The sequence below is a fragment of the Delphinapterus leucas genome, chromosome 19 (assembly GCF_059928025.1).
Source record: "Delphinapterus leucas isolate spDelLeu-1000000601 "Yukka" chromosome 19, BTC_Dleu_Yukka2, whole genome shotgun sequence".
In the NCBI taxonomy this organism is placed as follows: domain Eukaryota; kingdom Metazoa; phylum Chordata; class Mammalia; order Artiodactyla; family Monodontidae; genus Delphinapterus; species Delphinapterus leucas.
The window spans coordinates 53,929,697-53,945,401 of record NC_143147.1 but is presented as its reverse complement, the minus strand read 5'-3'; the positions used below and the strand labels follow the sequence as shown (position 1 = coordinate 53,945,401).

The 15,705-nt window shown below is 36.7% G+C and overlaps 1 protein-coding gene across 3 annotated transcripts in view; it reads left to right on the top strand.

Annotated features, from left to right (window-relative positions):
- The window catches only part of NSF (N-ethylmaleimide sensitive factor, vesicle fusing ATPase), a 157,106-nt gene that overhangs the window by 21,155 nt on the left and 120,246 nt on the right, over window positions 1-15,705 (top strand). For 2 of the 3 annotated variants that reach the window (XM_022589013.2, XM_022589014.2), the window contains exons 2-4: window positions 4,243-4,328; window positions 6,219-6,318; window positions 8,649-8,688. In XM_022589013.2, the coding sequence (XP_022444721.1) occupies window positions 4,243-4,328; window positions 6,219-6,318; window positions 8,649-8,688 (226 nt within the window). Of the gene's footprint in view, window positions 1-4,242; window positions 4,329-6,218; window positions 6,319-8,648; window positions 8,689-11,488; window positions 11,669-15,705 lie in introns of those variants that run through there. The other variant, XM_089901362.1, reaches the window with a different exon arrangement.

The following is a 15,705-nucleotide window of genomic DNA, read 5'->3' as shown; positions in this document are numbered from 1 at the left end:
TAGTTGGCCAGCCAGATGACTTTTACAGATTTTTTCACTCTTATTTAAAGGACATCAACTCTTTGACAAGTAAACAAGTTTACAAATGAAAAGGTTAACTTAGCATTTTGTAAATTTTTACATAACTTTGGCTATATCAATTCTGTGTAATTTTGAACTATTAGATAATTTTATTTAAATTATATCACTTCCTAAGTAACCTTGAAATGTCCTTTGTGTCCATGTTCTTTGAATTGTTTATTCTGAAGTTGGGATAGATTGTATTGATCTGTAAGTTCATTTATTCAACAAATGTTTAATGAGCACTGACTGTGTGCTATGCCCTTTCTTAGCCCTGGGAACCATAGATCCGAGCAAGATGTAGTCTCAGTCCTTGAGAACCTTATGTCTTTTACGCAGTGTAAACAGATAATAAAAATACAGTTAAGTTCTTCCATTTGACCTTTATCTTATATGAGGAGAAGATATCTAGGAAGGTCTTCTAGAAAATGTAATGTCTGAGCTGAGAAATTGTAGAATAAGTAGGAGTTGGCTGGACAAGGGGCTCAGAGTTAGGGAAGAGAGGAATATAAGAGAAAGAAGTGGGACTTCCCTGGTGGTGCAGTGGTTAAGAATCCGCCTGCCAATGCAGGGGACACAGGTTCGAGCCCTGGTCCAGGAAGATCCCACATGCCGTGGAGCAACTAAGCCTGTGTGCCACAACTACTGAGCCTGCGCTCTAGAGCCTGCGAGCCACAACTACTGAAGCCCACACACCTAGAGCCTGTGCCCTGCAACAAGAGAAGCCACCGCAACGAGAAGCCCGCGCACCACAACGAAGAGTAGCCCCTGCTCGCTACAATTAGAGAACGGCTGAGCGCAGTATCGAAGACCCAGTGCCGCCAAAAATAAAAAAATTTATAGGATTAAAAAAAAAAGAACTTGAATGTCATAGAAAGCAGTTCTGGATTTTGCAGGGCCTCGGGGTTAAAATATTGAAAAAAAAAAAAAAGAAAGAAGCTTGTAGGTGAGAGAGACCCCAGGGTAAGAGGGAAACAAAGTTCTGCACAGTTTGGTCAGGTGGCTGGTCAAACGGTGACCATGGGCAAAAATACTATCTCATTCGGAAAGCAAACTTATGACCTTATTTGTGTCATGTTCTAAATTAGTGATTTCATAGATCTCATACACAAAATATGTTTTGATCCTATATCCCCAGTATATATACCTATTTATTTTTAAGTGATACACTAATGGTTTATATACATAGTAAAACATACACAAAAAAGGATGAGCTAAAGATGAACTGTAGAAAATTTTCTTAATTTTATTTATTAATAATTCAGAAAGCAAAGTGATGCTTTACTATTCTTTAAAATCTAGGTTTAATATTTTGTGATACAGCTATTCAGAGGTCTATTTCTAAATTCAGGTTTTTAAAAAAAATAAATTTATTTATTTATTTTTGGCTGCATTGGGTCTTCGTTGCTGTGCGCAGGCTTTCTCTAGTTGCGTCGAGTGGGGGCTACTCTTCACTGCAGTGTGCAGGCTTCTCATTGCGGTGTCTTCTCTTGTTGCGGAGCACGGGCTCTAGGCGTGCGGCCTTCAATAGTTGTGCCACGCAGGCTCAGTAGTTGTGGCTCTAGGACTCTAGAGCACAGGCTCAGTAATGGTGGCGCATGGGCTTAGTTGCTCTGTGGCACGTGGGATCTTCTCAGACCAGGGCTCAAACCCATGTCCCCTGCATTGGCAGGCATATTCCTAACCACTGTACCACCAGGGAAGCCCTAAATTTAGGGGTTTTTTGTTACTTGATTTTAATGGCCATGAAAGTATAGATAAGAATGGGGGAAATTTAGCTGTACTTTTGAAATTCCCCCAGATTGTGTACCATTTATGGAAATGTTTTATTGAAATGTGTGAAATGTGGTTGGTAAATTTCCATCTATTAGTTTTTCTTGCAGACTAATCAGAATGTATTGTACTTTTATAGTACTAATAAATGGGTTCAAAAATCATTGAAAAATCATTTAGATGGTTTTTTTAAAGATTAGAAAAGTTTGTTTCTAACTTTTTAAAGCATGCAGATATGAGAGTTTTTATTTCTTGCTTGTTTTTAGGTAATATACATTGTTTTCAATAGCAGAATCGCTTAGCAATGGAAATGTTTCTAAGTAACCATTTTTGAAATGTGCTCTATTCGTTAGCACAAGGTATTTTTTACTTTTTGTTTTTGTTCATTTTTATCTTGTAGGAGCAAGGTGAATTTTTCTTTTCTTTTTCTTTCTTCTTTCTTTTTTTAATATCTTATTGGTAACACTTTACCTTTTGGTAACCAGTGAATCCCTATATGGTTTACAAAAAAAAAAAAAAAGATTTTACACTGCTTCCTGGCCTTTTACAGAGTGTAGGAAAGATTCTATATTGTAAGGGTCTTGTTTTGATAAAGTTGACCTCAGTGACATCATGAAGGACATGTGCACACCTTTGGCTCTGACTTGTATGCAGCAACAGTTTACCTGTGAATGAAACAGTGAACAACTTTCACTTAATGTGCTGTCTTTGTAACTTTATTCTGGAATTATTCTTTTTATTCCAGTCAAAACAGCCATTCCATCAGTGGTTACAGTTTTCCCATAAAGCGTATTGTTTCATTTATAGTTTAGACTGTATCTTTTTCAGTACTTCTTTCCTTTAGTACTGTATTTCTTGGTGTGTTTTGCAATTACCTAGCAAATCTTCTAAGATGAAAGAAATAACTATATTTTGATTCAACTATATAGCAGACCTCCTACACTCTATAATATGTCCTGATATCTTCAGCTCTTTAGAGTTTTCTAAGAGATTTTGGCTATATTTACCAATAAAAGAATACTAGTTTGTCACCATTTTATTTTCCATGTATCATTTTAGTCATTTTTACTGTGGGTCATAGCTTCTTGTCTTTTCTCTCAGGAAACCTTAGCAGTTTCAACAGTTATTTAACTTTAATACAATGCTGTGAATTGCTAGATTCAATAGGATGTGACTTTAAACATAGGTGGAAAAATTAGAGAAGTTTATCTCTTCTGTGAATACTGAATTTTTAAAGGCCTGGCAGATTATGAAGACTTTATTAGTGTCATTAGGTTATATCTTAAGGCAGAATATACACTTAGCATGGGGTTCATCTTTAATAAAAATGGGTATAAATAAATATAAATAGAAGAACTGATATTTTCTTCTTATACCCCAAAGGATTATCCAGCAAACCCTTCAGGTGCACATACCCCACTTTAGAGACCACTGCTCTGAACAACGGGGATAGCTGTATTGAAACTAGCCTTTTATTAAAAACAAAAGCAAGGCAAAGAGTAATTTATTTTCCTCTATAAATTTGTATTTGGGAGACAAATTTAAGAAGAATCAGCTTTGGCTTGAGGTTTGAAGAGTGAGTACGTTAGTCATAAACAGACTATGAGTGTCATATTTCAATAACTAGGAAACCCTAGAGGATGGTGGAAGGATTATTGGTTACATACATTATAAGAAGGAATGTTTTACTAGTAGCTGTTGATCAGTGTTAATCAAAAGGACTGTTAATTGCTATTTTATTTTAAATATACCTGTAATTATTTTTGTTGGGAGGTATTTGGAAGATAGCTTTTCTTAGTCTATAGAAGAAATGGTTCATAGCCACTTGAGATCTCTTATGAAGAGATACTTTCTCAAATGTATTGAAGTTACATCATTGCATTTTTATGTCAAAATCTTTTTTTTTTTGGAAGAAATGGAAAACCAACTCAAATAAGCTTGAGCAAAAAAGAGTTTATTGACTCAACCAACTTTCAGACTGGTCTCAAGGGTTTTAACTTCGTTGTCAGGTCTGAGTCTCAAGGTGTCTGTCTGTGTCTCTCTCACCTTTGCTTTCTCTGCGATAGTTTTCTTCTTTTAGAGCAGAAAGGCTTGCTTTGTGTGGTGGTGATGCGAGGGAGAGTGCCTTTCTTCTAGCGCCTGTCTATATAAAGTCCCGTGGATGGGATAGTACTCTGTGTGATTGCACGTGTGCTGTGATTGGCAGGCCCACAGAAGCACGTGGAATGGGGAGGGAGCAGTTTCCGAAAGGCAGGGTTTATTGTTACCACAGAGTTAGGGGTGCTGGGGGTCAAAAACAGTAAGCGTTTACTACAGGTGATGGGGAATAGAGGACAGGGAAGCATAAAATATTCTTTAAGAAAATAAAAGGTGACTTAATTTTATTTTCCTAATCATTGATTCTTACAGAGTATGCAAGCTGCAAGATGTCCTACAGATGAATTATCTTTAACTAACTGTGCAGTTGTGAATGAAAAGGATTTCCAGTCTGGCCAGTGAGTATCTGACTTTGTTTTCTTCTAACCTGCTAAATGGTATTTTAGAAACTTCTAGAGAGTCCTTAATTAATTAATTTATTTTGGGAAACGTTTGAGTATAATTTTTTAATTCCTCTTGCTGAATTGGAAAATGGGAGATGAGAAAGAGTCATGTATTTACTGTATCAAATTTTGATAAATGTTTTCTAAATGATACATAGTTTTTTATATATAACTTTATTTTTCCATTGGTTTTCTTAGCAGAACTAAACATACTGGATATATGAATCATATATAGCGTAGTCATTAGGTTTTTGGCTTTGGGTCAGATTGTCTGAGTTTGGATCATGGTTCTGCCAATTATATACTGGGTGACCATGGGTAAGTTATATACCCTGACTGTGCCTCAGTGTCCTAGTCTGTAAAATGGGGACGGTGGTACTATCTTCCTCAGGGTGTTTGTGAATATTGAGTTACACAAATAAAGCACTTAGAACAGAGTCTACCACATTAATAAGTCCTCAATAAATATTAGCTGTTTTGATCATTATTACTATGATAATCCAAGAGATATGAAAATTGGAAGATGCACAACAGTTGTAGAATCTTTACAAGCATTTTTCACTGTCATTTATTTTTAACTGATTCACATCACCATTGGCAGAACTTCTAAGTACCCTGCTACCAAGTTCATTGCCATCCATGTGCTTCTAAGGTTGGTGGAGATAAGGACATGAAGGGGCTGTTCCAGAAGGCAGACTAGGGAAATGAGGAAGGAAGTGGGAATTTAACTGAGCCTTTTTCTGTTTCTAAAGCTATCTGAGAAATACATGAGTTTCACAGGGTTAGAACTGCTAATCATCTGTGGTTTTCCGCCTCAGAGTAAAGGGCTATACTGCATAATTGTATTAACATTGTTTCCAGTCCTAAAAATTCTGTGATTCTAAGTTGAACATAGAACTTTCTACATATAAACTGCACTACAGACAATCAGTGTGAGAATATGCTTATGGAATACTTTTACGTGTTAGATGTTCACTGTACACATGAGGGGGTTACTTAAAAGTATAGTAGATACAAGGAACTTGTGTCCTACTGACAAAACGATATGTATAGAAACATTAACCATTAATATTTTTAAAATTATAGCATTCTAAAAGATAACTTTTAAAAAGATAGTGCTATTGTAGCAGAGTTTGAAGCTTCTATCTCACACACAGTCCTTGGTAGTTTCTTGGTATAGGAGATGATCATGAGATAACTATAGTTCATCTGTTTACAGGTAACTTCTGAGCAGGGTGAATTAGCACAAAATGCTTTGAAATAGTAAATATTGATATCTATATGGAAGCTGATATATTTTGTGAAAAATTTTCATTTTTACCACCTTTTTAATATTACAGGCTGTTACTATTTCAACCTGTTGTGGGAATCTGCAAAGAGATTTAATGAATAGTCCTAAAAACTAACTTTTTCTTTGACTGCTATATCCTGGCTTTATTCTATCTTTGGTTCCCCTTCCTTTAGTCTAGTTAGAATGTGAAATAAGTCTCAGGAGAGGAAATTCATCTAATTTTTACTTAATATCAAGTAAATTACTGTCTTCAGTTTTATGTAAACTGGAAATGCAATGACGTTGAGGTTTTGGATGGTATGTACTCTCTTGAACTTGGTCCTGATTCTGCTTGATGTCTGTTTGGCCTGAGGTGGTCCTTATTCCTGGAAAACGTTTTGAATTGCTGACAATTTTTGGAAATGAAATTTGTGGTCCTGTTTCTTCAGGACTCATATAATGCCATGTTTCCACCCAGTACTCATCAAACATCATTTGTTGGAAATGAGCACATTTGGAATTGATGTTCTTTATTTCCTTTGACGTGGAGTATTGACTGTGTTTCTGTCCTTTAGGCACGTGATGGTTAGGACCTCCCCCAACCACAGGTATACGTTTACACTGAGGACCCACCCATCTGTGGTTCCAGGGAGCATTGCATTCAGCTTACCTCAGGTAACTCAGGAATTTATTCTCTTCTATTCTTGAAAGTCGTAGAAGAATCAATTCATTTAAAGCAAGCTGTGTCACACTGTAACTGTATTGATTCATATTGAGGAAAACCATCTAGGTATTATGTAAGGGATTAAAAGATATATTCTTAATTGCCAATTTTTACTGTGTCTACCTTTTATTGCCTTGACTTTTTCCCCCTAATTTAAAAGAATTCTGCAGTGATATCAGCTATCAAAGTGTCAAGTTATTTTAATGTTAGCTCACAGGGTAACAGAAAATGTATAAAATATATAAAAATAGCATTTACTTCTAAAATTGACATCTAATAGTGATTTTAAAATGCAATGATGTTAGGCTAAAGAATGTGATATGAGTAGCTGTTATCTCAAATTACAACCTAACTTGCTGGGCTTCTGTAATAAGTGAAAGGATTATGATTACATTTATAACCGTTGGTGGATTCTATGGAGGAGAAATTGCCTAGCACTATTGCAGGCACATAATATATAATGTAGGAGCATCGCCAGTAGGAGTCTGTATCCTTTCCTCCCTTGTCACCTTACTCATGCTGCTGGTCCCCAGTCCTAAACAATGCAAATGCAACCTTTACCTCCTTGTAGTATGCTAATAAGCATTGATTTCTGCCCTCCCACACCTGGAGGTTTAAGGAAGGAGATCAAACACTTGTTAGGGAACTATTAAAGATCTCTTGAATCCCTCAAAAATTATGGGAAGTGTTCACTCACTGTTCCCTTTTTCTCTGTTCAGATGCCTCTCCAATATCAGGACTACCTTTCGCATTTGCTTCTTATAGATCAAAGGTTTGGAATATTCTAGAGTTAACCAGCTTTTACAGAGCTGCATTTGAGATTCTGCTGGCCAGAAATGGGGTTTCTAACTATTTTTCCTTGTCTCTGCTTTAAAAAATTTTTCCCAACATTTACTATAGGCCAAGTGCTATTCTAAGTGCTTTTGCCTGTGTTCACTCATTTAATTCTCTTAACAACCCCAAATGATAGATACTGTTATTATCGTCCTTGAGGCTGTCTCTGGGTGTAGAACCTAATTATGGCTGCTTTGTGACCCAAAGTCTGGGCTTAACCAGTATGCTACTAAATTTCCAGTTGGCCAGAAGTGGGATGGGGTACTACAGAAGAGAGAGGTGAAGGGTCGAGAGGTGGTAAGAAAGCTGGAAGGTAGAGCACCTGTTGCACATATTCAAAACGCAGCATCTTCTTAACTACCCACCACAAAATCCACAAAGTTCAGATGAGTAGACAAACTTTTGATTTCCAGTCAAAAATTATTTTTCTCACTGTTCTTTGGAGTTTTGTCAGTAACTGCTAATTTTGAATCTATACCAAGCCAGTCTTGAATTCCTGCCTGAACACAATCTGTCCTGCTTCCATACATTCTTGCCAGTCAGTACTGGGGAGAAGCTAAAGCCAAATGCCTGACACTCTTTTGGCTAGTACACAAAGAATAGTCATGACCATCTAATGATTTGAATCCCTGCTTGGGTTTCAGTATAGATTATCTGATAAGTTTTAGTTTAGTTTTCATGAATTGACCGTCTTTCTTTTTGTGCTACTGTATCAAACAGTATAACTATCCACAGTACATTTAGAACGCTGGAATATCTGATACTACGAAGTCTTTCAGGAGCATTATATTGTGCAAAGGAGCATCCTATTCAGTGGTGCCAGCTTTACTGTAAAAAGGCAAAAGCTTTATATGTTTTGAGGATAGATGTTCAGGCATAAATAAACTATAGCATATGTTTCCTAGGGTGGCTGTAACAAAGTACCACAAACTGGGTGGCTTAAAACAACAGAAATGTATTCTCTCACAGTTCTGAAGGCTGGAAGTCTGAAGTCAAGGTGTCAGCAGGGCCAGGCTCTCTCTGAAGGCACTAGGGAAAAATCTGTTCCGTGCTTAGCTTCTGGTGTTGCGGACAGTCCTTGATGTTCATTGACTGGTAGATATATCACTTCAGCCTCTGCCTTCATTGTCACATGACTTTCTCCCCGTATGCTGTGTGTCCTTTTCTTATAAGGAAGCCATATTGGCTTAGGGTCTACCTTAATTCGATATGACCTCATCTTACCTTGATATCATCTGCAAAGACCCTATTTCCAAATATGGTCACGTTCACAGGTGTCGGGAGCTAAGACTTCAACATATCATTTTGTGGGACACAATTCAACACTTAACAGCCATGTTTTAGTCTGGGAACGTGTTAATGAAATGCAAAGAAATCCTCTTTTCCTCATTTCTCTAATTTTGATTGATTTTGTGTTAAGTGTCTTTTTTTCTCTCTTATCTTACAGCGAAAATGGGCTGGACTTTCTATTGGGCAAGAAATAGAAGGTAGGTATATTTTTTTAGCTACCTGAGGTAGATTTTCTTTATGATTTTCTCATAGTTATAGATATCTGTACAATTTTCTGTTACTTCTCAGGCCATTACACTTTCATCCATATTACAGTTAGGTCTATGAGAATGGAAAGTAAATAGTTATGGAACCTCCTCTTTATCTACTTGTTATTCTATCTGGAAATTACAGTCTAGTAGGGAAAGGAATATCCACATGTTCATACCTCACAGAAGATGTACAAGGTAACTTTGTGCACAAATATTACCTTTAGGAGCTCTGTGTAAAAGTGCGAAGATGGAACAGGAGTGGATGAATTGATTGGAAAATTAACCAGAGAAGTCTTTCTAGGCACTGGAATTTTGAGCATGATTATGAAGTAGGGGAAAAGCATGACATGATAGAGACAAGGAAGAAAGACTCTTAAGATGAGACATAACATAAATAAAAGGCATTGAGTTGGAAGCAAGCAAATCATAGGCAGTGCTCATAAGTATGTTTGTCTGACTGAAATGATTTGCCTGAATGGATTGTATTAAGTGATTAGAGTAGAGTATGAAGTTAGTGGAGGGCCTAGAAGTACATACTGAGATTTTTGGATTTTACACAAAGACACTTAGAGCTCCTGAGAATTTCTGAATGAGCCCAACAAAATCCTACCTTTAGAAAAGAATTCTAGTATCATTGTGGAGTCTAGTGAGGAGTGAGGAGAATTCAGGAGTGAAGGAAAATAGCTGGGAGGTTATTTGACTTGCCTAGAATTAAGCTGAATAGGACTTGGTGAAATTATGGCTATGGAAAATTTTTTTAAAAGTCAAAGTTATTTTGAAGAGGAATAATTGGTATTACATGGTGATTCCATTTTACTGTATACTGAGATATGTTTCCTAATGTCTTTGTTTGGAAAGATAAATCTGATTTAGGGTAAGGAGAAGAAAGGGTGACAATACTTAAGAAAACAATGTACTTTTTAAAATGAAATGTGTTATAAAGTCATCATAGCTCATTAGGGAAGGGCATGGAAGGCAACTTATGACTTCAGGGGGAAAAAAAGACTAAACCACTTGTGGTTTATAAACTAAGGAGCTAATAAGTAAAAACTGGAATTGCTAGTCATTGTGGCAAAGTTGGGAAAATGGAGTATGAGTCTTTTTGTCAGGTAATTTCATGTCAACTTAATGGGTTCAGTAGGGGGAGAAAAGAAAATGCAAGTGTGATTAAGTCAGCTTTTTTTTCTGCTAGCTTTTAAGACCTAAAAAAAAAATTGTATTTATGGAAATGTTACAAAAATAATACAGAGAATTCTTATGTATTACTTTTACCCAGATTCACTAATTGTCATTTTTTAAAATCATTTTTCTCTCTGTCCTTACTCTCTCTCTCTCTCTCTCTCTTTCTCTCTCTCTACACACACACACACACCTGCACACACCCATTTTTTTCCTGAACATTTGAGATTACGTTGCAGAAATCATTCCTCTTTACCTCTAATACTTTAGTGTGTGTTTCTTAAGAAAAAAGATGTGCTCGTAGTAGTGATCAAATTCAGGAAACTTTGAAACTTTAATCTATAGCTCATATTCCAATTTTGTTAATTGTCCCAATTATCTCCTTTATAGTATTTTTCCCCTTCAGTGTGGGATCCAGTTCAGGATCGTGTATTGCATTTAGTCATCATTTCTCTAATGTTCAGTTTTCTTTCCTTTCACGATGGTGACTTTTTTTTTTTTTTTTTTTGCGGTACGCGGGCCTCTCACTGTTGTGGCCCTCTCCCGTTGCGGAGCACAGGCTCCGGACGTGCAGGCTCAGCGGCCATGGCTCCGGGCCCAGCCGCTCCACGGCATGTGGGGTCTTCCCGGACCGGGGCACGAACCCGCGTCCCCTGCATCGGCAGGCGAACTCTCAACCAACCACTGCGCCACCAGGGAAGCCTGATGGTGACATTTTTGAAGAATACATTTATATAACGGGGAGTTGTTGGTCGCAGGGTACAACGTTGCAGTTTTGCAAGATAAATTAGTTCTGGAGATCTAGTTACAGCGTGATGACAGTAGTTAACAATACTGTGTTGGATAGTTAAAATTTGCTAATAGGGTAGATTTAAGTGTTCTCATCACACACACACACACACGCACATGGAAAGAAGATGGTTCATGTGCACTAAGAAGGAGATATATTCTCTGTTATCAGCGTGTACTGTTTGCTGTGTATCCATAAGCTCTACTTTATTGATCGTGCTGTTTAGATCTTCTATATTCTGACTTATTTTTGGTCACTTGACCTGTCTTGCACTGAGAATGGTGTGTTAAAATCTACTATTATTAGTGTTTTTCTACTTTTCCTTGCATCTCCTGTAGTTTCTACTTTACACAGTACTTTCTGTGTTATTTGGTATGTAGATATTCATAACTGTTATATTTTTATTGTGAATTATGCCTTTTTGCATTATAAAGTATCCTTTTTAATCTTGTTTAATGTGTTTTGAATTATATTTTGATATTAGGATCACAATCCCCGCTTTTTTATTGTTTTTAATTTGCTCAAAATACCTTTCCCCATCTCTTGACTTTTAGCCTTTTTGAATCACTGTTTTAGATGTGTCTGTTGTATACAACGTAGAGTTGGATTTTGCTTTGTGAACTAATTTGAAGATCTTTTTCTTTTAATAGGTTTGTTAAGCCCATTCACAGTTATTGATATGACTGCTTTGTTCTCTATTCCTTCATTTTTTATTTTTTATTTTTTTTGCGGTACGCGGCCTCTCACTGCTGTGGCCTCTCCCGCCGCGGAGCACAGGCTCCAGACGTGCAGGCCCAGCGGCCATGGCTCACGGGCCCAGCTGCTCTGTGGCATGTGGGATCCTCCCTGACCGGGGCACGAACCTGCGTCCCCCGCATCGGCAGGCGGACTCTCAACCACTGCGCCACCAGGGAAGCCCTCAATTCCTTCATTTTATGCTTTAGTTGTATTTATGTGGTGAGTCCTCTTTGCTATTTTTTTTATGTTTACTTTTAATTTTTTCTTATTAGTCATCCATTTTATACACATCAGTGTGTACATGTCAATCCCAATCACCCAATTCATCACACCACAGCCCTCACCCCGTGCCGCTTTCCCCCCTTGGTGTCCATACGTTTGTTCTCTACATCTGTGTCTCAATTTCTGCTCTGCAAACTGGTTCATCTGTACCATTTTCTAGGTTCCACATATATGCGTTAATATACGATATTTGTTTTGCTCTTTCTGACTGACTTAACTCCATATGACAGTCTCCAGATGCATCCACATCTCTATAAATGACCCAATTCCTTTCCTTTTTATGGCTGAGTAATATTCCATTGTATATATGTACCATATTTTCTTTATCCATTCATCTGTCAGTGGGCATTTAGGTTGCTTCCATGACCTGGCTATTGTAAATAGTGCTGCAGTGAACATTGGGGTGCATGTGTCTTTTTGAATTATGGTTTTCTCTGGGTATATGCCCAGTAGTGGGATTGCTGGGTCATATGGTAATTCTATTTTTAGTTTTTTAAGGAACCTCCATACTGTTCTCCATAGTGGCTGTATCAATTTACATTCCCACCAACAGTGTAAGAGGGTTCCTTTTTCTCCATACCCTCTCCAGCATTTGTTGTTTGTAGATTTTCTGATGATGCCCATTCTAACTGGTGTGAGGTGATAACTCATTGTAGTTTTGATTTGCATTTCTCTAATACTTAGTGTTGTGCTTCTTGGCCATCTGTATGTCTTCTTTGGAGAAATGTCTATTTAGATCTTCTGCCCATTTTTTGATTGGGTTGTTTGTTTTTTTAATATTGAGCTGCCTGAGCTGTTTATATATTTTGGAGATTAATCCTTTGTCTGATGATTCATTTGCAAATATTTTCTCTGATTCTGAGGGTTGTCTTTTCGTCTTGTTTATGGTTTCCTTTGCTGTGCAAAAGCTTTTAAGTTTCATTAGGTCCCATTTGTTTATTTTTGTTTTTATTTCCATTACTCTAGGAGGTGGATCAAAAAAGATCTTGCTGTGATTTATGTCAAAGAGTGTTCTTCCTATGTTTTCCTCTAAGAGTTTTATAGTGTCCAGGCTTACATTTAGGTGTCTAACCCATTTTGAGTTTATTTTTGTGTATGGTGTTAGGGAGTGTTCTAATTTTCATTCTTTTACATGTAGCTGTCCAGTTTTCCCAGCACCACTTAATGAAGCGACTGTCTTTTCTCCATTGTATATCCTTGCCTCCTTTGTCATAGATTAGTTGACCATAGGTGCGTGGGTTTATCTCTGGGCTTTCTATCCTGTTCCATTGATCTATATTTCTGTTTTTGTGCCAGTACCATATTGTCTTGATTACTGTAGCTTTGTAGTATAGTCTGAAGTCAGGGAGTCTGATTCCTCCAGCTCCATGTTTTTCCCTCAAGACTGTTTTGGCTATTCGGGGTCTTCTGTGTCTCCATACAAATTTTAAGATTTTTTGTTCTAGTTCTGTAAAAGATGCCACTGGTAATTTGATAGCAGTTGCATTGAATCTGTAGATTGCTTTGGGTAGTATGGTCATTTTCACAATATTGATTCTTCCAGTCCAAGAACATGGTATATCTCTCCATCTGTTGATATCATCTTTAATTTCTTTCATAAGTGGCTTATAATTTTCTGCATTACAAGTCTTTTGTCTCCTTAGGTAGGTTTATTCCTAGGTATTTTATTCTTTTTATTGCATTGGTAAATGGAACTGTTTCCTTAATTTCTCTTTCAGATTTTTCATCATTAGTGTATAGGAATGCAAGAGATTTCTGTGCATTAATTTTGTATCCTGCAACTTTACCAAATTCATTGATTAGCTCTAGTAGTTTGCTGGTGGCATCTTTTGGATTCTCTATGTATAGTATCATGTCGTCTGCACACAGTGACCGTTTTACTTCTTATCCAATTTGTATTCCTTTTATTTATTTTTCTTCTCTGATTGCTGTGTCTAAGACTTCCAAAACTATGTTGAATAATAGTGGTGATAGTGGACATCCTTGTCTTGTTCCTGATCTTAGAGGAAATGCCTTCAGTTTTTCACCATTGAGAATGATGTTTGCTGCGGTTTTGTTGTATATGGCCTTTATGATGTTGAGGTAGGTTCCCTCTATGCCCATTTTCTGGAGAGTTTTTATTATAAATGGGTGTTGAATTTTGTCAAAAGCTTTTTCTGCATCTATTGAGATGATCATACGGTTTTTATCCTTGAATTTGTTAATATGGCGTATCACATTGATTGGTTTGTATATATTGAAGATTCCTTGCATCCCTGGGATAAATCCACTTGATCATGGTGTATGATGCTTTTAATGTGTTGTTGGATTCTGTTTGCTAGTATTTTGAGAATTTTAGCATCTATATTCATCAGTGATATTGGTCTGTAATTTTCTTTTTTTGTAGTATCTTTGTCTGGTTTTGGTATAAAGGTGATGGTGGCCTCGTAGAATGAGTTTGGGAGTTTTCCCTCCTCTGCAATGTTTTGGAAGAGTTTGAGAAGGATGGGTGTTAGCTATTCTCTACGTGTTTGATAGAATTCACTTGTGAAGCCATCTGGTCCTGGATTTTTGTGTGTTGGAAGATTTTTAATCACAGTTTCAATTTCATTACTTGTGATTGGCCTGTTCATATTTTCTATTTTTTCCTGGTTCAGTCTTGGAAGGTTATACCTTTCTAAGAATTTGTCCATTTCTTCCAGGTTGTCCATTTTATTGGCATAAAGTTGCTTGTAGTAATCTCTTAGGATGCTTTGTATTTCTGCGGTGTCTGTTGTAACTTCTCCGTTTTCATTTCTAATTTTATTGATTTGAGTCCTCTCCCTTTTTCTTGATGAGTCTGGCAAATGGTTTTTCAGTTTTGTTTATCTTAAAGAACTAGCTTTTAGTTTTATTGATCTTTGCTATTGTTTTCTTTGTTTCTATTTCATTTATTTCTGCTCTGATCTTTATGATTTCTTTCATTCTGCTAACTTTAGGTTTTGTTTGTTGTTTCTATAGTTCCTTTACGTGTAAGGTTAGATTATTTATTTGAAATTTTTCTTGTTTCTTGAGGTAGGCTTGTATAGCTATAAACTTCCCTTAGAACTGCTTTTGCTGCATCCCATAGGTTTTGGATCGTCGTGTTTTCATTGTCATTTGTCTCTAGGTTTTTTTTTATTTCCTCTTTGATTTCTTCAGTGTTCTCTTGGTTATTTAGTAACATATTGTTTAGCCACCATGTGTTTGTGTTTTTTATGTTTTATTCCCTGTAATTGATTTCTAATCTCATAGCATTGTGGTCAGAAAAGATGCTTGATATGATTTCAGTTTTCTTACATTTACTGAGGCTTGATTTCTGACCCAAGTTGTGATCTATCCTGGAGAATGTTCCATGCGCACTTGAGAAGAAAGTATAATCTACTGTTTTTGGATGGAATGTCCTATAAATATTAAGTAAATCTATCTGGTCTATTGTGTCATTTAAAGCTTGTGTTTCCTTATGAATTTTCTGTTTGGATGATCTGTCCATTGGTGTAAGTGAGGTGTTAAAGTCCCCCACTCTTATTGTGTTACTGTCGATTTCCTCTTTTAGATCTGTTAGCAGTTGCCTTATGTATTGAGGTTCTCCTATGTTGGGTGCATATATATTTATAATCGTTATATCTTCTTCTTGGATTGATCCCTTGATCATTATGTAGTGTCCTTCCCTGTCTCTTGTAACATTCTGTATTTTAAAGTCTATTTTATCTGATATGAATATTGCTACTCCAGCTTTCTTTTGATTTCCATTTGCATGGAATATCTTTTTCCATCCCCTCACTTTCAGTCTGTATGTGTCCCTAGGTCTGAAGTGGGTCTCTTGTAGACAGCATATATATGGGTCTCGTTTTTGTATCCATCCAGCGAGCCTGTGTCTTTTGGTTGGAGCATTTAATCCATTCACGTTTAAGGTAATTATCAATATGTATGTTCCTATTAACATTTTTTTATTTGTTACGGGTTTGTTTTTGTAG